The sequence below is a fragment of the Pectinophora gossypiella genome, chromosome 18 (assembly GCF_024362695.1).
Source record: "Pectinophora gossypiella chromosome 18, ilPecGoss1.1, whole genome shotgun sequence".
NCBI lineage: Eukaryota > Metazoa > Arthropoda > Insecta > Lepidoptera > Gelechiidae > Pectinophora > Pectinophora gossypiella.
In genome coordinates, this window is record NC_065421.1 from 5449511 (window position 1) to 5473755 (window position 24245).

Below are 24245 nucleotides of genomic sequence, written 5' to 3' on the forward strand. Positions count from 1 at the left end.
GTAACTCCTTTCATTCACGAAGTTTTAGCAATGTTTTGAAAAATAAATTTGAAAGAAATCAACCGTCAGTTTTTCACAAAATTTTCTGATTGTTTGGCAATGCATTTCTAAATTTTTAAGTAATTATTAACCTAAGAAAATTATGATAAATTATTTGTGAATAAAAGTTATCCAATTGATTCATTAAAATGATGAACCAAGTAAGTATTCAACAAAGATATGTATAGTCGACTGTTGATATAAAAGATAATATTATATTTAAAATATTAGGTAAAAGTATACTTACATGATGAAATCATACATACATACATAAACTCACGCCTATTTCCCACCGAAACATGATGAAATCGTTTACAGGATATTGATTTTGACGAATATTGTGATCCGAACAATCCAAGAAAAATCAAATATGACGACATCCTCGCAGCCTCTAGGAGAATCGTTGGTGGTGTGGTCAGGACACCATGTTCAGTAAGTAACATCTTAGCAATATACTCAATATCGAACAGAAGACTTTTTTTTTTTTTTTTTTTTTTTTTTTTGACGTGACTTATTGTAGATTTGCCGCAGATGGCATTAACTACTTGGCCGGACAAATGGGGAGCGCTGAAGGCTCTCACCCGGTACAACGTTTAAGACAACAGGCCTGAGGGTGCCCAGTTGGGCGCGAACCTCGGCTCAGGGCGTCGTCTGAGAGGAAAAATATTTGAAAGAATTAATCGACCCTAGTGGGTCGATAGCGATAAGCGCTGAATGAGGGAAATCGTCGACCACGCCGGCGGGGTCGGTATCGGGGTCCTGAAGTGTTTGGTGTCGCGAGCTGATTGGCTGCCTCTATGGCTAGAGTAATCGGGTCGTCGGGATCGTATATTACGTCCTTCGGACGCCGATACTTTTCAGTACCGTCCCTAAGCGGGATGTATTCGGAAGCCGCAACTACCAGGGGATTTGGGTGGTGCGGAGCAGAATCGAAAAAACGTTTGGAAGCTAATTTGAGCCATTGGGCAATGGTTGGCAGACCTAGGTCAATGTGCAGATTTTCATTGCGAAGGAACCACGGAGCTCCCGTGGCTTTCCGCATGAAACGATTTTGTATTACCTGTAGAAAACAGAAGACTGTATCTTATTGTGTGGTCGCGAAATAAGAGTCCAAGACCACAAACATAATGGTTTTCATAGACTAGTTGATGAAAATGTGTAATAGATATACGTAACCCTACCTAGTAAATAAAACCAGATAAATTAGTGTTAGTCTACTTAACGGTCGAGCAGGAGCCTTTAATTATAAAATAACTAACATATTTCCTGTCTTCTGTCGTATTGATCCGTTGTTATAAATGTAACATTCCATATTGCCTACAGAAAGCGCACATGTCCGACAAACTTGGAATGGAAGTATTTCTGAAGCAAGAATTTTTACAATACACTGGATGGTAATTAAAGTTTTGACTCTACTACTACTTTCTGTAACTTTTTAGCATACTTCTCTGATGTAACAAATTCTTGGTTTACAGTTTCAAGGAGCGTGGAGTCCGTAACACGTTGATGTTGCTGTCGGACGAACAGAAGAAGTATGGGGTGATAAGCGCGACGACCGGGAACCATGGCATTGCTATGGGCCACCACGCGAACGTGATGAGCATACCCTGTGTAGTGGTTATGCCTATCACTACTGCCATGAATAAAGTCTCCAAATGCGAGCGGACCGGGGCGAAAGTTCTTTTACACGGCGCTAATATAAATGAAGCCAAATCACACGCTATGGGTATCCGTAGTGAGAAAAGGATGACCTACATCAATGGGTAAGATGACACCAAATCACCAATAAACGGAATTTCACAAGTTATAAATTTATACTTGCAATAATCTCTTTTCCCTGTCGAACTTGAAAATACACTTCTCATCAAAAAAATCGAAACACCTTGCAAGTTTACGTTTTGTCAGGATTATCAGAAAAATGTGTACATTTAGGAATAAATGTTAAATGTCGTTTAATAGTGAGTAATATGAGCTTATCAAATCTTAATGTTAATGTTCTAAATTTAAATGAATTTTTCATAGGTTTCGTATTTTGTTAAATGAGTCATTTTTATTCCGTATGGAGTATAAAGGAAATGGATAAAACAACACACGTAAATGAAAAAAGAAGCTAAAAAACGTTTATTTAATAACTTGTATTCCCTCCCCGAGCTCTAATTACTGCTTCCATACGGTTCTTCATCGATCGGATGAGAGTCACGATCACATGCTGTGGTATATTGTCCCATTCCTCTTGGATTGCATCTTGCAGCTGGCTAAGTGTTTCTGGGGCAGGATCTCTTGCTCGAATTCGTCTCTTTAATTCATCCCACAGATGTTCAATGGGATTCATGTCCGGGCTTCTTGCTGGCCATTCCATAATAGAGATATCGACTTCGTTAAGATAATCTCGTACGACGCCCGCGGTGTGAGCCCTAGCATTGTCGTGCATGAATATGAAGCCGTTGCCAATAAAATGTGCATAGGGCATCACATGAGGCTCGAGACACTCTTCGACGTACCGATGACAGTTTAGTGCAGGCAGACGTGGCCCAGACACGAAAGCAAGCTCTGTCTTACCGTCGGCGCTGATTCCTCCCCAAACCGTCCACGAACCGCCACCATAGCTGACCTTTTCTTCAATGCAGCATTGTGCATAGCGTTCTCCGTCTCTTCTGTAGACCTTGTTCCTTCCGTCGTTACCATACAGCATAATTTTACACTCATCAGAAAAGAGAACTTTGCTCCACTGTAGGTATGACCAATTTAGGTGCTCACGTGCAAAGTTAAGGCGCGCTCTTCGATGGTCTGCAGTTAATTTCGGCCCATTTGCTGGCTTATGCGGTACCAGTCCACGATCCTTCAACCTTCTTCTAATTGTAGAGTCACTTACAGCCACCCTTCATACAACACGAAGCCGCTGCTGCAGTTGAAAAGCGTTAAGGCGTCGATTTCTTAAAGAAGTTGTTACAATAAATCGATCATCTCGCTCAGAAGTGACCCGATTCCTGCCAGATCCTGAACGGCGCGTGAACAAACCAGTCTCCCGATAACGTTTATAGACTCTATGAACAGATGACAGGCTTAGATGCAGTCTTGCAGCCACAACACGCTGACTAAGGCCAGAATCCAGCAATGCCACAACTTGGGCGGCTTCTGTGGGCGAAGTATCCATACGTTTTAGAAAAAAAAACCTTTTTTCAGACGTCCCAAAGTCACAGTATTGAAATAAAAAACAAAAAGTTTAAGGATAGGCGCCAATTTTTAGTTTTTAAACGCTAAATGTACTCCAACCCTAAACACACATTTGTCTCAAAACAGTGATTCATTTCGTTTATAAGATAAACAAATGAAATTCTAATTTTGAATTTAGAATTTTCGCTTATTACTGTAATGGCCAAACTGCCAGCTATACATTTATGTATTTTTTTTCATCGTATGAATTCTTTTTTGTGTTAAATTCGGACAGAAACAATGAAAACGGAAGTGTTTCGATTTTTTTGATGAGAAGTGTATTTATGAATGCGGTTTCAAATATAATAGTTTTACGATTGATGAACCGAGAAAATCAATTTATGATAGGTTCTGACTACAACAGATTTAAATATGACGAGGAAACTTATTTAACACTAACACAACAACAACAAATAAACACCACACACATCTACAACAAATCGTGCCCTGTAGAACAACTAGATTATAAGGCTACGCCACAAACCTTGACCAGGGAATTATTTCACTATAACGAGACACATTGGCAAGCCGTCAATATAACCAAAAAAAATCTGTTTTTATTTTGATTTCAAATATGTCGTCAGATATGATCATCCAAACATCATGGAAGGACAGGGTACCGTGGGCATAGAGATCATAGAACAAGTGCCTGGAGTGGACGCTGTGCTGGTGCCCGTGGGCGGAGGCAGCTTGCTTGCAGGCGTCGCAGTCGCTATCAAGCACCTCAAGCCTGACACTGAGATTTACGTAAGCTATACTGCCGAGAGTATTTAACTTCATCAAAAAAAATACAGTACCCAGAAGGAGGAAGATGTACTTCTTATGTCTCATGAGGTAAAAAAAGCAAAAACGTCTAGTCTTGTCACGAATACCTAATTAAAATGATCTTAATTGTAGTGGAGTTTAATTTAAAATTCAAAATGTTCGATAAAACGTTCGAAAAAATCTTCGACTGACAAAAGAAGGGTGACAAAATAAACAATATTATGTGCTAACACATTATGCAATACGTTTCAGGGAATTGAAACAGACAAGACTTGTAGCATGGTTGAGTCACTAAGGAAAAATGAACGAGTCATGATGGAAATTGGATCCACAATTGCTGACGGGCTCGCCGTCGGCATGGTTGGAGTAAATAGCTTTCACAACACCAAAGGACTTGTGGATAAAATGGTAATTTCATATTTTTATATATACACACACGCTTACCTAACTCGCGCTAATTCCTCAAAGCCATTCTAAATTAAAAATAAAAAGGAATATGTCACAACACGTGATAATGTTAACGTATTGACGCTAGATCGGTAATGTGATATGATCCCAAATCTAACTACTACTACCTATGTACTAACTATTGACAGGTTATTTTTTTCGCAGATCGTAGTGAAAGAAGACTGGGTAGCGCGCGCTATTATGCACCTCGTGGAAGATGAAAAGTTTATAGTAGAAGGTGCTGGTGCGACTACGTATGCATCGGTCATGGCAGGACTGTTTCCCAACCTCAAAGGGAAAAAGTGAGAGTTTTGTAATAGATGCAAACCCCGTAAAAAATGAAAGACTTCAACGCCTATCGAAAGGATTGACCGAAGTTCCCACAAGACCAGGACTAGTGGATGGATCAAGAGGAATCCTTTGCCTTCATTTATCAACTCATATATTATACATTTAATTAAATGAGTTTATATTACATAATATCTGTCGAAGTCGAACTATACAAAATTTATTTTACGCCTTTGACAGAGTGGTGTGTATATTGAGTGGAGGCAACATCGACTCGACAATTCTGGCGCGTGCGTTGGAACGAGGCATGTCAGCAGAGGGTCGACTGGTGAAGTTCAAGGTGACGGTGCACGACCGGCCGGGAGGCATGGCGGAGCTGTGCGCCCTACTTGCTAATATGGGCATCACTCTGCGGGACCTCGTGCCTGAGCGCGCCTGGGTCAAAGCGGATGTCTTTAGTGTTCAGGTTGGCAACAATGGTATTTGAGATACTGTGGAGATACTATTTTTGTAGATTGGCCTCGTATAGTATTAACTACCTACTTGGCCGGACAAACAGGGAACGTTGAGGGCTCGCAAGTACCGGTACAAAATTTAAGACAGCAGGTCTGAAAGGTGTCCAGGTGGGCGCCTTCCTCGGCTTAGGGCGCCGTCTGACAGAAAGCCCAGCCAGATTGTGGAAACCTAGTTGCCTAGTAGGCGCACCGGATAGCCTTTAGTTTGCCTTTTTTTGTAGGTAATCATTTCTAAATTCAGCGTTTTATCGAGCGTACAAACAAATATATAAAATTTGTATTGCAGTTGAAAATCATAGCTGAAACTAGAGGCTGGGACCACCTGAAGGAGCTGGTAGAACAGATAAAGAAACATTACAAAGAGTATTTCTTCCAAGATATGGGCGATCGCTCGGACAAAGCCCCGACCACGAGACGCGGGCCCTGTCTTGCCCCCAACCCTGTTTGCATGCAGAAGTAAAAATAGCACTGCTGAAACCTTCGCCTTGGTCTTCAGAGACCAACCAGCAGTCATATTGTTTCATTTGTTTTTGTATCCATATTTATTTACATTTGAGTATCATTGTTTAGCAATAAAATATATTTTTATAGATGTTATTTCTTTTCTCGTGCCCAGATTTCCCTCCTAAAACGTTTCGATGATTTCCGAAATTCAGACAGTACTATTTACATTGTAAGCAATCACACCTTTGGTGTCGAAATCCTTATATATGATGTTTTTTTTTTCTTGAAGAGGACGCTAGTCTGGTATTGTCTATTTGTGAGCCACCGTTGAACAAAAATATAAAACAAAGCTCGGCCCTCGGAGTATAAAAAAAAACTTATCCATAAATTATGAATCAGAAAGCAAACTTGTCATCCATTTTAAACAACAACAACAATTTCTGTTGACAAAAGCCACAATACAAACATGCTAAATCATCTATAAAATATATTATATACATGATGAACGCAGCTGCCGTATAATATCCCTATTAACTTAAATATCTCATTGAAACACAAAGAATGAAAGAAGTGCACTCACATAACTTAGTATTCAATAATTCAATATCTTAGCAATAATCAGTATTCAACGTTCAACACAAGGTGTTAAGAAGATACAAGCAAGATGCCTAAACCTCCGAAAGCCCCAGCAGAAGCACCCAGGCCCTCTATGGGGGAATCTCCTGGAGTGTTATCAAAACGCACTAACAGTAAGAAAAGCAGTTGGTGTCCTGTGAGTAAAACTTCAGAAAATATAATCATTATGAACAATACGAAGTAAGTTGTCCACCAAGCAAGTGTAAGCCTAAGGGACCACAACAGCGTGGAAATGGTCCTGTTGTAAAAACTCTTAAATAGTTGTTAATGTTCTTTCTTGGTCTTATCTGCCTAAAAGTTGGGCAATAAAGCTCTTTTTACAAAAATTTTGCGCCTTTTTACTGCCAGGAACGTTCCCAAAGTGGAAGCATATGTATAATGATCATCCCTGGAATTAGTTTGGTAAATAAACATTTATCTTTCAGAAAGTAGAAATAGAATTTGACCCACAATGCGATCCTCAAAACCCAAAGGCCATTAATTACAAGGAGATCATTAAAGCTGCCGGCGAGATCGGCGAGACTATACCGAAGACTCCACTCGTTGTAATTACCCTATTGTTTTTTCTTTAATTTAATTATTTTAGATATATAACATAAACCGTATACGTCTCACTGCGGGGCACAGACCTCCCCTCAATCAACCGAAGGGGGTATGGAGCGTACTCCACCACGCTGCTCCACTGCGGGCTGATGGAAGTGTTTTACTGCCAATAGACCTCTGAAACATGTAATTTCACTTTTTCGGACAATCAGGTGACTCCAACCTGCAATGTCCTAACTAACCAAACAAAGGTCTCAGAAAGTGATTTCAACAATTTCTCGAAATCTCGAATCTCCGATACTATATTAGTTATATATTCAATACTTAGATATTTTATAATATAAAACATAAAGAGGACTCCTCCTCGGCCCAGACATCCCCATAATCAACCACCTTGCTCTCTGCGCTTTGTTTTACCCACAGTCAACTGCAACCGTTGACAGAGCCAATGCCGTGGAATCTTTAAATAATCGGGTACGGCATTTTCTAACGAAGTTTTCTTTTATCGTTAGGCACGTGATATAAGTTTATGGTATGGAATTATGCATGAATGAAAATGTATTATATGAACATGAACTTGAAAACAAATGTGGGAGTGAAATAGAGTCGAATCAAACCGATTCAAATCTGCATCCCAAAAAGTAGAAGGCAGGTGTTCTGACCATTAGCCATCGCGACTTGAGTAGACGTATTGTTATGAATCTTTGCTAAGATGGATTTTCTGTAATTAAAATTAAATATTTCCTTGCAGAAATCTCGATGCTGTAACAGATTTGGGCTACAATTATATTACAAGATTGAAACTCTACATCGGACTGGCAGGTAAATTTAACCTAATGTCTGAGAACTCTATACCGAATCTAATGAACAAAGTACTGTTCACATTTTTTTTCAGCGTATAATCAGTGTGACTGGTACTCCACGTTTCCTAAACTGGCTCCAGACTACACGTGGCTTGCTTGCATCTTGCTTGCTTGTAACCAACAACCAACTACGAGTAACTTACTAGCCCAAAAAAAGATCCCGGCGTATTGAAGACCTCCTCCTTTTTTAAAGTCGGTTAAAAATTAAAAAAAGGCCTTAATCCCTGATCAGATCAAGTTTGATTAAAGAAAAATAAACATGTATTTTTTTTATATAGTTTCAATGAACGTGGAGCTCTAAACGCTTTACTCAGTCTGACTCCTGCGGAACAGGACGCCGGAGTTATAACTGCTTCGCTGGGCAACTTTGGAATGGTATATTGCGCATGTACACTTTGCTTTCCCTTGCTTTAATAATGTCAATTTGGTACTGTTGCTGATTTCAACATCACATTACTAATTTAAGAGCCACGCTCTTGTCGGTGTCGCATTCAGCATGCTATTTTTAGGAAAATTAGGGCAGTGGTTTCCCTCTTGCCTTCCGTCCAAACAACACCACCACCAACAGACACCTCCTAATTTTAAGTTATACTTACCTGTCATTATACTATCCGACGAAAAGGAATCGATATTATCATGAACCGTGCCAGTACCTACACGTTCTCATTTTTGACTCCTATTAAATACCTTTCTTCTTTCCTTTTCAAATGTTCAACAAAGTAGTGTTCATCCTCAGGCTTTATCTTATCACGCCCGCAAGATGAATGTGAGGGCGAGGATAATATTCCCCGAGAAAACCCCGGCTATGTATGTTGACAAGTGTAAGCAATACGGCGCAAAAGTTTATATTGACGGAGAAAACTTTATGGAAGCCAGACACCAGGCGTTCGTAATGGCTATCGACTTAGGATCCGTTTATATTAATGGGTAAGTATTTGTACTTACTTACGTATAATTATTATTTACGAGTGTAATATTCACCAAACCGTTCAAAGTCAATCCTATAACAGGCGTTTGCATTTGAAAAATAAACATTTGACAACTTCTGATAATCTCAGACTTCAATGTGGTCGATGTAAAAAGTATTTCAGTGTAATAATTTCCAGCCTCCTCAAAATTTAAGTTTTAAGCCGAGAAAAAAGTCATTAATAATAGTCGTAGTCGTAGTCCTAGTTTGGTTAGGACATTACAGGCTGATCACCTGATTGTCCAAAAGTTAGATGATCCGTGCTTCGGAAGGTAACGTGCCTTCATCCAATTGGTCCCGGTTACTATTTACTGATGCAATTAAATAGTCGTTACATGATCTCAATAATAACCCTGACACCAGGGTTAATGAGGTTGGTGATTCACCTCAAAACCCACACGATAGAAGAAGAAGAAGATAGTCGTATTTCTTATTTAACCTATTTTTTTCGCAGTTACGATAACCCAAGCGTGATAGCCGGGTGTGGCACCATTGGGCTGGAAATATTAGAGGAGCTGCCTGAAGCTGACGTCATCATTGTGCCTGTAGGTGGTGGGGCATTAATAGCTGGCATTGCCGAAGCTACGAAACATATCAAGCCTGATATCCAGATTTATGTAAGTTGGTTTGAGGATGTTTACAAGAAGAGTCAGGTTAAGAGTAAGTACTCTACATTAGCGAGCGTGCATTAAGTCTTTGACCAGAGTGAAAAAAACACAGGTGGTGTGTCGGGATTGTACCAAGTGGAACTCCGTGGTATCTGCCTACTTCGACATTAAATAGGCCTGATCTTATGTATGTCTTTTTTTTATTAGATAAGTAAGTAATAATTTTCGGTCATGGGTGACTTAGTGGGTACGGAATGGTGACCTAGCAAAGATTTGTATTTTTTTCTGGGATAGACCGATATTGTAGAAATCCCTTAATAGGTAATATGACTGGTTGAAGTGGTGATCTCAATGAGTGTGTCAATAAATAACATAACTGATGAGAATAACAAACGCAAACACACGGAAGTTTTAACGAAAATTCTAGAGAGTCTGATAATGAAATCTGTGCTAGGGTCCGTTTTAAACTTTTAGCTTTGGAACCCAAAAGAATTCTTCATTTAAACACAGACAACGGGGGCCAAATTGAAGCAATTCATCTAAAAAGGCAATATTGCTACTTGACATTGCGCACTTACTTTTATATGCGCAAATGTCAAATTGCAATATAGCTTTCGTAGATGAATTGCTTAGATGTGGCCATTTTAACCCCCTGCTTTGATGAAGCCTTTTTAGACCCCAAGTCCGCAGGTCTATGCAATTATGTTTCGTTTTAATGGGAGTTTTTGCTTCAACAGGGCGTAGAACCAGATAAATGCTGTTGTTTCTTCAAGGCCATGGAGAAGGATGGCATCTTTGAGACAGAAGTCAGACAAAGTGTGGCGGGGTCCTTAGCGATTCCAACTGCTGGCTGTAATTCATTCCACACAGCGAAACCTTACATTAGTAAAATGGTAAACGATTTCGAAAACTCAACCCTAGTTTTTATTATATATAAAATATTAAAAAAAACCTCAGAAAAAAGTTTTCGTCACGTAGGAGCGGATCTAACTTTTTTGTCAGGGACCCTGACCAGGTCACAGACAACCTATCTCCGTAGAGAATTAGACAAAATTGCAGTGGCCACCCATGTCCCAACCTTTCGCCCAGACGACATACATAGGGTACTTACAACATCTAATAATATCACAAATAAACAAAAACACAAAATATTCGGCTTCTTCTTCTATCGTGTGGGTTGTGAGGTGGATTACCAACCTCATCAATCCTGGTGTCAGGGTTACTATTGAGCCGCCAAATGCCTGACATGACTCATATAACGAGTACGTACTTACATCAGTAAGTAGTAACTGGGACCAACGGCTTAACGTACCTTCCGAAGCACGGATCGTCTTACTTTCGGACAATCAGGTGATAAGCCTGTATTGTCCGAAAGCGAATTGCCCAGGACCTCCGGGTCGTGAGCCTAACGCTCAACCACTGGACCACGGAGGCCGTTATAAAATATTCGGCAATATCCAAGGTATGCTCTGTACCCCCTCTGGTTGATTGAGGGGAGGTCTGTACCCGGCAGTGGGACGTATAATACATACATATAGGTTATTTTTGTTATGTCATTGGGCGAATAAAAGTAATCGTAAAAAAGGGCCCCAACTTTACACACTGATATATTCTTTTCTATCTATAATAATTTGAATCATTCGCAATCTAGATCCTCGTCGACGATGACTGGATAATGAGAGCCATCCTCCACTTCGCTGAGGAAGAGAAGCTGGTCGCCGAGGGCGCGGGAGCAACAAGCCTTAGTGCTCTGATGGCCATGCCCAACATCCTCCCGGAATTGAAAGATAAAGTGTAAGATAACTAATAGATTTATAGTCATTGTCAACCGGAGGGGGTACCCGGGGGGGGGGAGGGGGTTAGCTCCGGTTGACTGAGGGGAGGACTGTGCCCAGCAGTGGACGGACGTATATAGGCTGTTTATGTTTTTGTTATAGTCGATGTGGTTCTGTTTTACACCGGCTTGTTTCTCAATAGGGGAGCGCCAGTTCGAACCCCGGTACCGGATTTAACATAATTGCACACACAGGAATTACAAAACAAAAGAGAAATAGAAAGAGTACAATGTATTAAAGGATGGGCGCGGTAATCTAACACGGGATCCAGATAATGACTGCTTTATTATGTCTCTGCATTCGAGGGTGATGATCATATAATAATTAATTTCATTCTACCTGACATACAACAGGCGGTTTTATAATTATGGCGGACTTGCACCAATGAGTTATTGATTTATCTTATATGTGCAATTTTACTAACACAGTTGGCTCGACGGCGATACGGCTCACCACCTATCACGTTGGTCTAACAGAAAACTCGGTGAGATGTGGGTACTTAGCACATCATACTATAGATGTACCTCTTCCTACCCCAATTGGGTGCTAATGTTGCCAATTAATACATGAACCTTTAGTTCATATACATACCATTCGGGCGTTTGATTTGGCCAATATCTCAAGACCCTTGTGTGTAGCTATAATATCAGTTGTGTCAGGATCGTAGTAAGTGGAATTCCGTTGGTCTCTGCCTACCCCAACGAGAAACATGCGTGATCTTATGTCTATGTATGTACGAGGGGAGGTCAAAAAGTTCGCGGAATGGAGGGGTTGGAGGGGGTTGGTTTGCTCGTACAGGTAGCCGCTAGTTGCACACCTCATTAACAGTATATGTACCAAGTTTGAAGCAAATCGGGTCATTAACGTTTGAACTACCGACCAGCAAACAAGTGAATCGGGAAGAACTCAGCGAATATGGAGAAAATTGAACACCGCGCCGTCATTAAGTTCCTCACCAAGCAAGGAAAATCCGCTCAGACGATTTTTCAAGAGCTGTTAGCAGTTTACGCGGACTCTGCCCCTGGTAAAACCATGGTTTACAAGTGGCATAGTCTTTTCAAGCAAGGAAGAGAGTCGATTGAAGATGACCCCCGCTCCGGACGGCCCATTGAGGCCACCACACCGGAAATCGTCGAAAAAGTAGAGAAACTTGTATTAGAAGATACCCGCTTGAAGAAGAAGCAGCTTGCAGCAATGGTCGGTGTATCCGAAACAAGTATTTTAAATATCCTACATCAACATCTTGGGATGACTAAGGTCAGCGCAAGATGGGTTCCAAGAATGCTCATGCCACTTCAAAAAAGCGAGCGTGTCGAGTGTTCTCGCCAGTTTTTAGAGCTCTGTGGAGAGAATAAGGAAGAAGTTATGGCCCGGATTGTTACTGGAGATGAAACCTGGGTTCACCACTATGAACCTGAGTCGAAGCAAGAGTCGATGCAGTGGCATAAAAAAGGCACACCTCCTCCAAAGAAGTTTAAGGTGTCACAATCGGCCGGAAAGATCATGGCCACTATTTTTTGGGATACAGAAGGTATTTTGCTGATTGATTATAAAGATCGTGGTGTGACTATAACGGGACATTACTACGCTTCTTTATTGGATAGATTGAAAGAAGCTATCAAGGAAAAAAGAAGAGGAAAGCTGTCAAGAGGTGTGCTCCTTTTGCACGACAACGCACCCGTCCACACGTGGCATGTTGCGACGGCTGCCATTCACCGATGCGGGTTCGAAAAATTGAACCACCCGCCTTACAGTCCAGACTTGGCCCCCAGCGATTATTATTTGTTCCCAAAAATGAAAAAGGAACTGCGTGGACGAAAATTTGGCGATGATGAAGAAGTCAAGTCTGCAATTTCCACAGCTTTTGCCTATTTTGACAGCAAAGAGAAATCTTTTTTTATGATGGAATAAACAAATTATTTGATAGATCCGGAAAATGTGTTAAGGTTAAGGGAGAATATATTGAAAAGGAAAAATAGTTTCGTGTTTAATTTCGACCCCCTTCCCCCTCATTCCGCGAACTTTTTGACCTCCCCTCGTATATATTTAATAATATAAATGGGTGTGTAATGGGTTCGTTTGGACCAGGTCAGATTCAGAATACTTAAACGCCTAGTTGGACGTGACGAAGTTACGTATGTTTCTGATTATGCGACAAATTGTATTATTATAATAATATAAATTAAACTATTTTCCAGTGTCGTGTGCATCATGTCTGGCAGTAATATAGACAACATTACGTTCCCTCGATGTTTGACGCGAGCTAAAGCAGTAGAAGGGAGTCTTATTAAAATTTCGGTGAGTGGATTTGTTGCGATAACAAAGAGAGGGTTAAGTTTTGTCATTTCATGAGCTTTTTCCAACCCCTGAACGTAGCCTTGAATAGCTATTAAGACAAGCAAGCTCCCGTTTTTGATAAATAAACCTTTTTCTAAATCCACGTAGCGTTTATACGCTGCTTTTGACGTAAACTTGCATGCAAACCTCATCTTGAATCAATCAATTGAATTGATCAGCTTGAATCGTTGCCGTGCCGTCACTCATCCATCAATCGTTTTTCAGATAAAGGTAAGGGATGATGATCCAAGAGAGCAACATCATATATTGAGCATGCTCTCGAACACTGGAGCTAACATACTCAAACTATACGTAGACCACAGCTGGATTACTGAAAATGATTTTACTCATTGCAAAGTAAGAAATATTCATCATCATCTAAGTAGCATTATCCCGTTTTTCACAGGGTCCGCTTACCTAACCTGAAGATTTGTCAGGTCCGATTTTTTACAGAAGCGACAGCCTGACCTTTCAACCCGCGAAGGGAAAACCAGCTCAATACAGGTTAGGTCATATACCTCCGAAAATGCGTTTCTCGGGAATGTGAGTTTCCTCACGATGTTTACCTTCACCGCTGAGCAAGTGAAAAACATTCATGATCCAAACATGAATTCGAAAACAAATTTGACAATAGTTGGAGAGGCAAGCGTTTTTACCAACTGGGCTACCACAGGTCGCAAAGTAAGAAAGGGCCCTTATAAGTTTTTGAATAGAAAACCTACCTATCTACTTATACTTTTAATTATACTAAAGCCCATCATCAGAAGGACAGTGTGTCAAACATGGTGTCCCCCGCAAACATCGGGTGTTATCGGTAGGTTTAAAATTCTGCATAAATACAACTTTGTTTTACAATGTAAGCAAACTGTAAGATAGGATTTTTAAAAATTCAAACTCTAAGGGGCTGAACATTGATGAAAGAGATCCCACTCGGACTAAATCGCCAGCATCAGTTTTCGCGAGCATCGATACAATCAATCGAAATAGTGTCTATACTTTAACGACAAATGTTCTATTTCAGTTTAAAATGATGGTAGAAACTCGGGACCTAGAACACTCGTGTCAAGTGAAGCGGGTATTGAACAAACTGTTCCCGGACAAATGCGAATTTTTAGAAGATCCCTTCAGCCCTATTCCTATCTGTTCGTGTTTCCCCAAGAAACAAGGACCACCAGCAGCTATAGACCAGTCTAAGAAAGTAGTTGGTAAAAAATAAACATATGCAAAACTGTGCGGTTTAAAAACAAATTCGTATTTTATTGCCGTTTTGATACTTTTTATTAACCTGCAGATTAACGATACTATATCGGAAGTGCTGCGGGTTTGAGACGCAAGGAAGGGCTCTACCCACTATCACCCCGACAGGCATTGGTGTATAATAAATATGTTAATATCAATGACGTAAAAGTTATAGTAACGTATTAGTTATTGTTCTGAGTAACGTATGCATATTATATTATTAGCATATTATTATACTCGTACGTCAATGGTTACTATAACGCCCATAAAGCAACACGAGCCTTGATAAAACCCGACAGGTATACGGGCATGACTATGTATAGTGTAGGCAAATATATGTAGGTAGCGGAGCAGCAGTACAGACCTAAACATGACTCTGATGCTCCTCTGAAGTGTCCGAATGCGAATACAAAAGTAACAAGGATTTCTATTATAAACTATTTTTTTTTTTCTACGTAATGTTGTTTTTATTTTTATTATTGACAAATACTTTTTCTTAAAACCTTTTTGCATTGGCTGAAATAAAAATCTTTACTTCAACTTCAAGTAGTAGTTCTCAAATGTCGTTTTGACTAATAGATACTTCTTACAAAAAAAATAACATTTATTTGTATAGATCAAAATTTTCTGTGACAAAGTTATATTTAATTTATAAATAAACTAGTTTCTGGACTAGAAATAAGAAATCTCGAAACGGAAGTAATACAAATAAGTTATAATGACCCGACGAATTGTAAGTACTTAACCCTACTACTTTATACAAAGTAATAAACATAACGGGAGCTCTGCCCTCCCCACTAGGGATTATGGGTGTGAGTTCATGTATGTATGTAAACATAAGTTCACGACTATACCCCCAATTTTGTTAGTCAGAGGTTTATCCATCGCAAGACGACGTATTAGTACCGCCCACACTGTAGACTGTAGATATCGAATAATTTGTGTTATAAATTTAATGCTCTTGCTAAATTGACGTCTATAGTATCTACATACAAAATTGTATATATTTTTGTACCTGCAGGAAGATTTTGATGAGTTTTGTGATCCAGACAATCCAAAAATATTAAAGTATGAGGAAGTATCAGAAGCATCTGCTTTGATTAATCCTTATATTCAACGCGTATCATTGTTGGTGAGTACAGATAGAGTTACCTACAGTAAAACCAATAAATGTAAGTAAGTATTCAAATAAATTTTAAATAAATAGAATACATAATTTCAAGTTCTTTTCAGTCTTCACACAGCTCAAAGAAATTTGCAATCAATTTGCATTACAAATGTGAAAATCTGCAGAGAACTGGCAGGTAATATAATAAGTAGCTATATGACAAGGAAACGGATAAAATTATTTACTTAATTCAAATAAATTAAGTAACTTGTTTTGTGGTTGACAGCTTTAAAGAAAGGGGTGTCATAAACGCGTTGCTGCACCTTCCACTGGACAAGAAGAAATTGGGCGTGGTTGTGGCTTCACTAGGGAACGAAGGCATTTCGATGAGCTATTACGGCGCTAAGTTTAACATACCGGTGATAATCGTGATACCAACTAGTGTCCAGATCAACTACACGCAGAGATGCCACAGCTATGGGGCTAAAGTGCTCGTGCAAGGCTCAAACTTAGCAGAAGCAATGAGATACGCTCGAGGCATTGCACGAGACAAAGGTCTAACGTATATAAACAGGTGTTGTATCATTTTCATTTTATATTATTCTTTGTTTGGTTTAATATTAGCGCTTAATATGATCATCAAGAGCAACACGGGCTTCTGTTGCTCTTTGGATCGTAGCAGTACGTTTCTTGTTGATGATTAGTTTACGCATGCCAGGGGGTTAAAAATGCCACATCAAAGCAATTCATCTAAAAAGCAATATTGCTATTTGACATGTAATTTGCATTGCGCACTTACCTTTTTATATGCGAAAATGACAAATTGCAATATTGCTTTTTTAGATAAATTGCTTTGATGTGGCCTTTTTAACCATAGTACTACCTAATTTGCGTCTTGGCACCATTTTGGCTATTTTGAAGGTTCGACATAGCGCCTGGACAATCAGCTTCTAATTTGCAATGAGTCCAAAAAAGGTTTTATTTGGTTGCAGTCGAGATCACCCGCACATGCTGTCTGGCTACGGCACTCTAGCGTCGGAGATCCTCCAGGAAATGCCATCAGTAGATGCTATCATGGTCCCGATCGGCACCGGAGGCTTGGCTGCTGCGGTGTCTAGCGTCGTCAAACACCTCAAGCCGAAATGCCTTGTCTATGTTAGTGTGTTCGGATCGATGTTTGGTTGATCTGGTCGGTCTACCGGTTTACTGCGTTGTCGCAGGACCCACCAATACCGATAACTTAGATGATGAATAGAAGGACATTTCTTTAATAAAGGAAGTTGATCACTTTTAATGACAAGACAACGCTGTTGCATTTCAAATCATAAACACATCTCATGTCATTTTATAACGATCATAACACCTTCAATGTAGGTTCGACAGGACATTATGTAGGATATTATCTGAAGAAGTCAGTTTATCATTTCCAGAAGAAGACAGCCCTAAGAATATTCTGATGTTGTACTATTGTTGATCAAATATTCCAATGAAGCCATATTTGAATTCCGTAGTCTACCGAGCCCCAATATTCGTTTTTGGAATATTGCAGGGTATCCAACCGGAGACTACTCCGACCTTCTTCAAGATGCTGCAGCACAGTGACAACGAGCCAGTACTGGTGGTCAACAAGCCGACCATGGCTGACAGCACCTCCGTCACACAAATCGGCGTCAACTCCTTCGCCATGGTGCAGCCGTACCTTGACAAAATGGTACGAACAATCTTCTATCCAAATTCCTATAAAATTGAAAGTCGTTCCTATAAAAAAAAACATCGGATCTCTATTGTGCGTGAAGTCTAGCCTCACCCTAAGATAGTCTACCTATGTAGTTACGCTGGGCAGAGGCCTCCCCTCATTCAACCCGAGGAGGTACGGAGCAAACTCCACAACGCTGCACGCTGTAGCCGGGGCCTGCAATGTACCACAAAGTGATTTCGACCATGTCCCCATCGGGAATCGAACCCGGACCTCCAGATCGTGAGCCAAACACTAACTTCTATGCCACGAAGGCTGTTAGATATGTATTGACAGAAGCCATACTTCAAAAAAATGAATTGAATTAGATATGTACCTTCATACAATTGCATGTACGTATAGTTATCTATTTAAAAAACTCGTTAATTTGAACGTTATTTTGTCGAAGTTGTTGGTGAAAGAGGAGTGGATAGCTCGAGCTATGCTGCACATGTTCGAGAGACAGAAGATGGTGGTGGAGGGCGCCGCTGCGTGCCCGCTCGCTGCCATATTAGGCAGCCTCGTGCCGGAGCTCAAGATGAAAAAGTAAGATTACTTATTAATAGACTATTTTAACTAATGAGGAGCACTGAGGGGTCTCACCCGGTACAAAATTTAAGACAACAAGCCTGAGGGTGCCCAGTTGGGCGCGAACCTCAGCTCAGGCGGAATCTGAGAGGATTATACACTTCTCATCAAAAAAATCGAAACACTTCCGTTTTCATTATTTCTGTCCGAATTTAACACAAAAAAGAATTCATACGATGAAAAAAATACATAAATGTATAGCTGGCAGTTTGGCCATTACAGTAATAAGCGAAAATTCTAAATTCAAAATTAGAATTTCATTTGTTTATCTTATAAACGAAATGAATCACTGTTTTGAGACAAATGTGTGTTTAGGGTTGGAGTACATTTAGCGTTTAAAAACTAAAAATTGGCGCCTATCCTTAAACTTTTTGTTTTTTATTTCAATACTGTGACTTTGGGACGTCTGAAAAAAGGTTTTTTTTCTAAAACGTATGGATACTTCGCCCACAGAAGCCGCCCAAGTTGTGGCATTGCTGGATTCTGGCCTTAGTCAGCGTGTTGTGGCTGCAAGACTGCATCTAAGCCTGTCATCTGTTCATAGAGTCTATAAACGTTATCGGGAGACTGGTTTGTTCACGCGTCGTTCAGGATCTGGCAGGAATCGGGTCACTTCTGAGCGAGATGATCGATTTATTGTAACAACTTCTTTAAGAAATCGACGCCTTAACGCTTTTCAACTGCAGCAGCGGCTTCGTGTTGTACGAAGGGTGGCTGTAAGTGACTCTACAATTAGAAGAAGGTTGAAGGATCGTGGACTGGTACCGCATAAGCCAGCAAATGGGCCGAAATTAACTGCAGACCATCGAAGAGCGCGCCTTAACTTTGCACGTGAGCACCTAAATTGGTCATACCTACAGTGGAGCAAAGTTCTCTTTTCTGATGAGTGTAAAATTATGCTGTATGGTAACGACGGAAGGAACAAGGTCTACAGAAGAAACGGAGAACGCTATGCACAATGCTGCATTGAAGAAAAGGTCAGCTATGGTGGCGGTTCGTGGACGGTTTGGGGAGGAATCAGCGCCGACGGTAAGACAGAGCTTGCTTTCGTGTCTGGGCCACGTCTGCCTGCACTAAACTGTCATCGGTACGTCGAAGAGTGTCTCGAGCCTCATGTGATGCCCTATGCACATTTTATTGGCAACGGCTTCATATTCATGCACGACAATGCTAGGGCTCACACCGCGGGCGTCGTACGAGATTATCTTAACGAAGTCGATATCTCTATTATGGAATGGCCAGCAAGAAGCCCGGACATGAATCCCATTGAACATCTGTGGGATGAATTAAAGAGACGAATTCGAGCAAGAGATCCTGCCCCAGAAACACTTAGCCAGCTGCAAGATGCAATCCAAGAGGAATGGGACAATATACCACAGCATGTGATCGTGACTCTCATCCGATCGATGAAGAACCGTATGGAAGCAGTAATTAGAGCTCGGGGAGGGAATACAAGTTATTAAATAAACGTTTTTTAGCTTTTTTTTTCATTTACGTGTGTTGTTTTATCCATTTCCTTATACTCCATACGGAATAAAAATGACTCATTTAACAAAATACGAAACCTATGAAAAATTCATTTAAATTTAGAACATTAACATTAAGATTTGATAAGCTCATATTACTCACTATTAAACGACATTTAACATTTATTCCTAAATGTACACATTTTTCTGATAATCCTGACAAAACGTAAACTTGCAAGGTGTTTCGATTTTTTTGATGAGAAGTGTATTTGAAAGAATTAATCGACCCTAGTGGGTCGACGGCGATAAACGCTGAATGAGGGAAAACGTGGACCACGCCGGCGTGGTCGGTATAAGGGTCTTGAAGTGTTTGTTGTCGCGAGCTGAGGACAATCCAAAATATGCAAATATGTATGGATTGCGTGAAGAATAAGTGTATGAAAACTGAGGTGATGACTGGCAGAGCCCCCTAGCCGCCATCATAGGCAATTAGGCAGTCTTGGAAGAGCTCAAGTAAAAAAGTAAAATAGCTTTTAAAGGTATTTTATATATACGTAGGTCGTAGGTAGGTAATATACACGAACATAGGAAAGGTTTTTTTCAAAACTCATTGCGTTGATGTCTTTTGTATGGAAAAAGCTAAAATGAGAGGATTTTTGTCGCCCATTCTATAAAAAATATATTTTAAACTTATTATATATAAGCATAAAATCACGCCCGTTAATCTAAATGGGTTGTGCAGAGCCACACGTTACGTAACTTAATTAAAAGGTAACTTGCAGCTAATTTTGATTCGAAGATCCAAACCTAACCGCCGCGCCGCGACGCCGCCTATTGTGTTTATTTTTATTCGTATGTTTATGTCCTTTTGATTGAAGATCACGATGAATTATAATGTAGGTTATCAGCCTACATCTATTTATATACTAATTCGTATTAATGAATACGTTGTCTTTCTTGTACCTCAGCCGAATCAATCCACAATATTATAAAACCGTAGTTATTGTGATAGGGAGGTAGGTACCACAGATATTAGCAAGTAAGGTACCTACCTAATAAACCTGCGATACCTGCAACGCCTGCGACGCGACGCGACGTGTCATCGTGAGAAATGAGGTTATAGAAAATTCAACAAAAGGTTAACATTTTTAGGGTTCGAAACTCTAAATTAATCTTGGGTATCTAATTTACGGCAGTTTGCACGGAACCCTTAGCGTGCGAGTTGGACTAGCACTTGATTGGCTTTTGTTTATGTTCTCAGTGTAGTGATGGTTCTAACTGGAGGCAATGTGAACAACCTCCTGTATTCCCGATGCTTGGAGCGCGGCCTGTCCGCCGAAGGCCGTCTTGTCAAGTTCACGGTACTTATCGCATTGTTTTGAAAACAATAAGACAATCGTTATCTTAGCTGTTTTTGTTGCTATAGCTAAATATAACACTGAATGTTCACATAGAGTAGGCTTGTAAGCTTGTAACGCTTGTAGGTAATATTGCGTAATAACTTGATCGAACACCTAAATAGACAGGTAAGTACACTACACACCTACAGTAAACGGCTATTCACACAAAAGCCCTAGTCATTATAACACTAATTCTATCGAATCGACTTTGTTTTCCCCGCGATAGAAAACGTCTTATAGTATTTATATTTCAGGTGGGAATACAAGATAACACACCAAGCCAAAAGCAACTACTCAATTTGCTAGCGAGCGGCGGATACGATTTGATACATCAGTTCCAAACTCACAAGTGGCTTGACTACGACGAATACAAACTGGAGGTGAGTTCTGTGGTGGTGGTCACCTTGTGGAATAGACTACGAAAATTAAAGGAATAGAGCATGCCTTGTTCAGCGGGATCTGCACCGCAACCGAGACGCGCGCGACTCGATTATATCGAGGGCTTCGTCTTATAGACACAGCGAATACTATCGTCGGAATAAAGAGTATTTCTATTTCGGTAGATAGATGTCGTACGGCTATTGGTTGAAGTTCTCAATATAATTTGGGCAGCACGTTACAGGACAAAAGCGGTGAGAAACTTAAATACAGAGCCGTGCAGGACACCGCACTGTTATTTCGTCCTACTGGAGAACAATGTGAAGCTACCTCAGTAAAAGTCGACCTTATAGTTATGGTCAGTTATCACGAGAGGTGTACGGTCTTTACCTATATACCCCTCGGAAACACAAAAGCCAAAACAAATGCTACCAACGGTCATGTATCCGATGCTTGACCCGACATTGCTAAATTTTGTTGATTGAATCCAGATACTAAACGAACAAATGTCTACGGATCGTCCGACCTACTAGACAGAAAAACAGATCTAACTCAAACCTGATAGGAGTAGGCAGAGCCAAAAGCAACCACTAACCTAAAGCAACTGAAACCTCATAGCAGTAGGCAGAGCCAAAAGCTAGCTAAATGCTAGTTACTTGCTCCGTCAGTAACCTACCAACAACTTATATTTTCCAGATGTGTCTAGTCTGTGCAGCCAAACACCTAGAACACGCATTAGAGTTGAAGAGAATCATAGACCGCGCATACCCATTCAATGTTGTATTCGAGACGGAACCCTTCAATGACAAGAGAACCTGCCCGTGCTATGTTTATAAAAATATTTGCGTATATTAAATTGTACTGGTTACTTGCTTACGAGGTTGAGTACGCGCTTTATACTGAAGAAAATATTGTAATACCTACTTTCGATTTGTGAAAATAAATTATAAAACTACGAATGTCTCTATGACTGTCTTTTGCAGAATAAATATTATCTTTCTTTCTTTCTACAATGACTAAATCTACCTACTGCTATTGGCATAACATACAGGAAACAGAATCTCAATCAGTAATGTTGCCCGATTTCCTATAAGTACCTACTGTTGTGTCCAGTGGAAAGACTTTAGTAAAGCCACAGAAATGTCATAGCTTTTTATCAATGTTTGGACAGCAAAACAATGTTTATTTAAACAAATTATTAAATAACAAGTATGAAAGTTATTTCCATATTGATAACAAGGTTCATTACTTTTATTATTTGTCATATTATCACATACTTAATAATATACCAAAATTCATAAAAACAATCAACTTATATTTCTGAATTTCTTCAAGCAATTATTATTATAGTAATAAATAAATCTATTATCACATAAAGATTAATATTGTCTGTTTATTGTGCCAAAATTATTGGAAGATCTTATCCATGAATGTGGCCATTTTGATGTCTCGTTTGCTGAGGCCGTTCACATCGTGAGAAGATAGTGTTACCTGTAACAATTAATTTATGCATTACAATCAACAGCTTGGTTGAAATTCTACATATTTAACAACTCACTTAATACTTTATAATTTTAAAAAACATTTATTTTATCCATCAAAGGAGATTTACCATTTCTAACTTGGTACCATCTTCAATAAATAATGTAGTTTACTAAAAGTCTAATTAGTTTAGGTTCCCTTTAAAAAAAATTCTCAAGTACATATCTGTAGGACAAAACATTTATACGCAGGCATATTTCATACTTTTCCAATAACTATTAGAAAACTAAACAATGTTAATGGATTTACTACCTGAATCTTGTTGTAAACATTGAACCATTCAGGGTGGTGGTCCATCTTATCTGCGAGCAGTGCAACACGGGTCATGAAGCCAAATGCCTGGTTAAAGTCTTTAAACTGGAACTCCTTTTCGATGGCATCGCGGTTGCTCTGGACCTTCCAGCCAGACTTCAGAAGTGGCTGCAGCTCTGTCTCACGCTCTTGGGAGTTTAATTTATCTGCCTAAAAGCAAAAAACATAAAACATTTTTATTTGTTAAACTATAAGGAAAATAATTAAAAGTAAAATGTACTTGTTAATTCATTATGTACATTGTTATTGGGACAAGCCATAATGAACTGTATGTTAATTGGTTCTTAGATAACAATTTAGATCAATTTTACTTTTGATTGCAACAACCTGTTGCCAGTGAAAGTACCTTGTTTCATATTACGCCGGTTACGAAATTCAGTAGTGTTTTTGATAGTGTCGAATGTTACTCTTTATGTCAAACTCTTTTAACATTTTGTTTTTAAAAAAACTCCAAAGATAGGTAATTAATTTACTAAGTGAATGCCGGAATTAACTTTGCCTACATCTTTATCGTCTTACAAAGGAATACAAGATTGTAGACACAGTTTGAATTAATTTACAAACTTTATAAACAATTATGAGTTAAAGGAATAACCACTTGTTGCTGACAAAAACAAGGAAAAAGATTCAACTCACCATTTTCCTCAATTTAGTAGTTGTCGAGGAAGCTGTGGCGAATCCGACGGCTGGCCTCGCATTGATCGAAGAGACTCGCGCTCGCGCGTATTGGCCAGCCGACCTTGCGGCGGGGTGAAAGTGTATCGCTAGTGAACTCACTCCATACAAACTCCTTGTAAGCGCCATAGTTGCGGAGCTCCTTGGTCTTTTTTCTTGTATATTTATTTTAATGAAATGTCGAAAGAAATAGGTTTTTCTTCAAAAATCGGTCAGAAACCCATTTTTTCAATATTTTTTTTTTGACAGTTTTAAAAGTTCTTTTTTTTAATTTAATTCCCCACTAAAAGAAGTTTTCATAA

The 24245-nt window shown here is 39.6% G+C and overlaps 4 protein-coding genes across 4 annotated transcripts; 3 read left to right on the top strand and 1 right to left on the bottom strand.

Annotated features, from left to right (window-relative positions):
• The first annotated feature begins 188 nt into the window (after positions 1-188).
• On the top strand, positions 189-5727 carry LOC126375061 (L-threonine ammonia-lyase-like). Its single transcript, XM_050021903.1, has 9 exons — positions 189-200; positions 358-471; positions 1363-1433; positions 1515-1802; positions 3837-3999; positions 4270-4425; positions 4630-4766; positions 4993-5218; positions 5554-5727. The coding sequence occupies exons 1-9, from the start codon at positions 189-191 to the stop codon at positions 5725-5727; spliced, it is 1341 nt and encodes a 446-aa protein (XP_049877860.1).
• A 648-nt stretch (positions 5728-6375) lies between these two features.
• LOC126375062 (L-threonine dehydratase catabolic TdcB-like) lies at positions 6376-14716 on the top strand. Its single transcript, XM_050021905.1, has 10 exons — positions 6376-6483; positions 6773-6892; positions 7642-7712; positions 8032-8128; positions 8490-8680; positions 9175-9337; positions 10066-10221; positions 10980-11122; positions 13362-13461; positions 14522-14716. The coding sequence occupies exons 1-10, from the start codon at positions 6376-6378 to the stop codon at positions 14714-14716; spliced, it is 1344 nt and encodes a 447-aa protein (XP_049877862.1).
• A 741-nt stretch (positions 14717-15457) lies between these two features.
• LOC126375063 (L-threonine ammonia-lyase-like) lies at positions 15458-22574 on the top strand. Its single transcript, XM_050021906.1, has 10 exons — positions 15458-15472; positions 15761-15871; positions 15973-16043; positions 16134-16421; positions 16840-17002; positions 17397-17558; positions 17992-18128; positions 20898-20997; positions 21291-21416; positions 22111-22574. The coding sequence occupies exons 1-10, from the start codon at positions 15458-15460 to the stop codon at positions 22267-22269; spliced, it is 1332 nt and encodes a 443-aa protein (XP_049877863.1). The 3' UTR covers positions 22270-22574.
• A 134-nt stretch (positions 22575-22708) lies between these two features.
• LOC126375014 (pterin-4-alpha-carbinolamine dehydratase) lies at positions 22709-24198 on the bottom strand. Its single transcript, XM_050021851.1, has 3 exons — positions 23905-24198; positions 23209-23418; positions 22709-22905 (listed from the first exon to the last, which is right to left on the bottom strand). Exons 1-3 carry the CDS (start codon positions 24070-24072, stop codon positions 22822-22824), a joined length of 462 nt encoding a protein of 153 aa, XP_049877808.1. The 5' UTR covers positions 24073-24198; the 3' UTR covers positions 22709-22821.
• Between the last annotated feature and the right edge of the window lie 47 nt (positions 24199-24245).

What these genes read in the sequence shown, in the direction of transcription:
- LOC126375061 (XM_050021903.1), top strand. An exon ending in AGGATGACCTACATCAATGG is followed by an intron (nt 1,803 to 3,836) that starts GTAAGATGACAC and finishes ATATGTCGTCAG; the next exon opens with ATATGATCATCCAAACATCA. An exon ending in CCCAACCTCAAAGGGAAAAA is followed by an intron (nt 4,767 to 4,992) that starts GTGAGAGTTTTG and finishes CGCCTTTGACAG; the next exon opens with AGTGGTGTGTATATTGAGTG.
- LOC126375062 (XM_050021905.1), top strand. Translation starts at nt 6,376, where the DNA reads ATGCCTAAACCTCCGAAAGCCCCAGCAGAAGCACCCAGGCCCTCTATG. An exon ending in CGCTGGGCAACTTTGGAATG is followed by an intron (nt 8,129 to 8,489) that starts GTATATTGCGCA and finishes GTTCATCCTCAG; the next exon opens with GCTTTATCTTATCACGCCCG. An exon ending in AACCTTACATTAGTAAAATG is followed by an intron (nt 10,222 to 10,979) that starts GTAAACGATTTC and finishes TTCGCAATCTAG; the next exon opens with ATCCTCGTCGACGATGACTG.
- LOC126375063 (XM_050021906.1), top strand. An exon ending in AGCCGAAATGCCTTGTCTAT is followed by an intron (nt 17,003 to 17,396) that starts GTTAGTGTGTTC and finishes GGAATATTGCAG; the next exon opens with GGTATCCAACCGGAGACTAC. An exon ending in AGCCGTACCTTGACAAAATG is followed by an intron (nt 17,559 to 17,991) that starts GTACGAACAATC and finishes ATTTTGTCGAAG; the next exon opens with TTGTTGGTGAAAGAGGAGTG.
- LOC126375014 (XM_050021851.1), bottom strand. Translation starts at nt 24,072, where the DNA reads ATGGCGCTTACAAGGAGTTTGTATGGAGTGAGTTCACTAGCGATACAC. An exon ending in CTACTAAATTGAGGAAAATG is followed by an intron (nt 23,419 to 23,904) that starts GTGAGTTGAATC and finishes TTTTGCTTTTAG; the next exon opens with GCAGATAAATTAAACTCCCA. An exon ending in ATGTTTACAACAAGATTCAG is followed by an intron (nt 22,906 to 23,208) that starts GTAGTAAATCCA and finishes TAATTGTTACAG; the next exon opens with GTAACACTATCTTCTCACGA.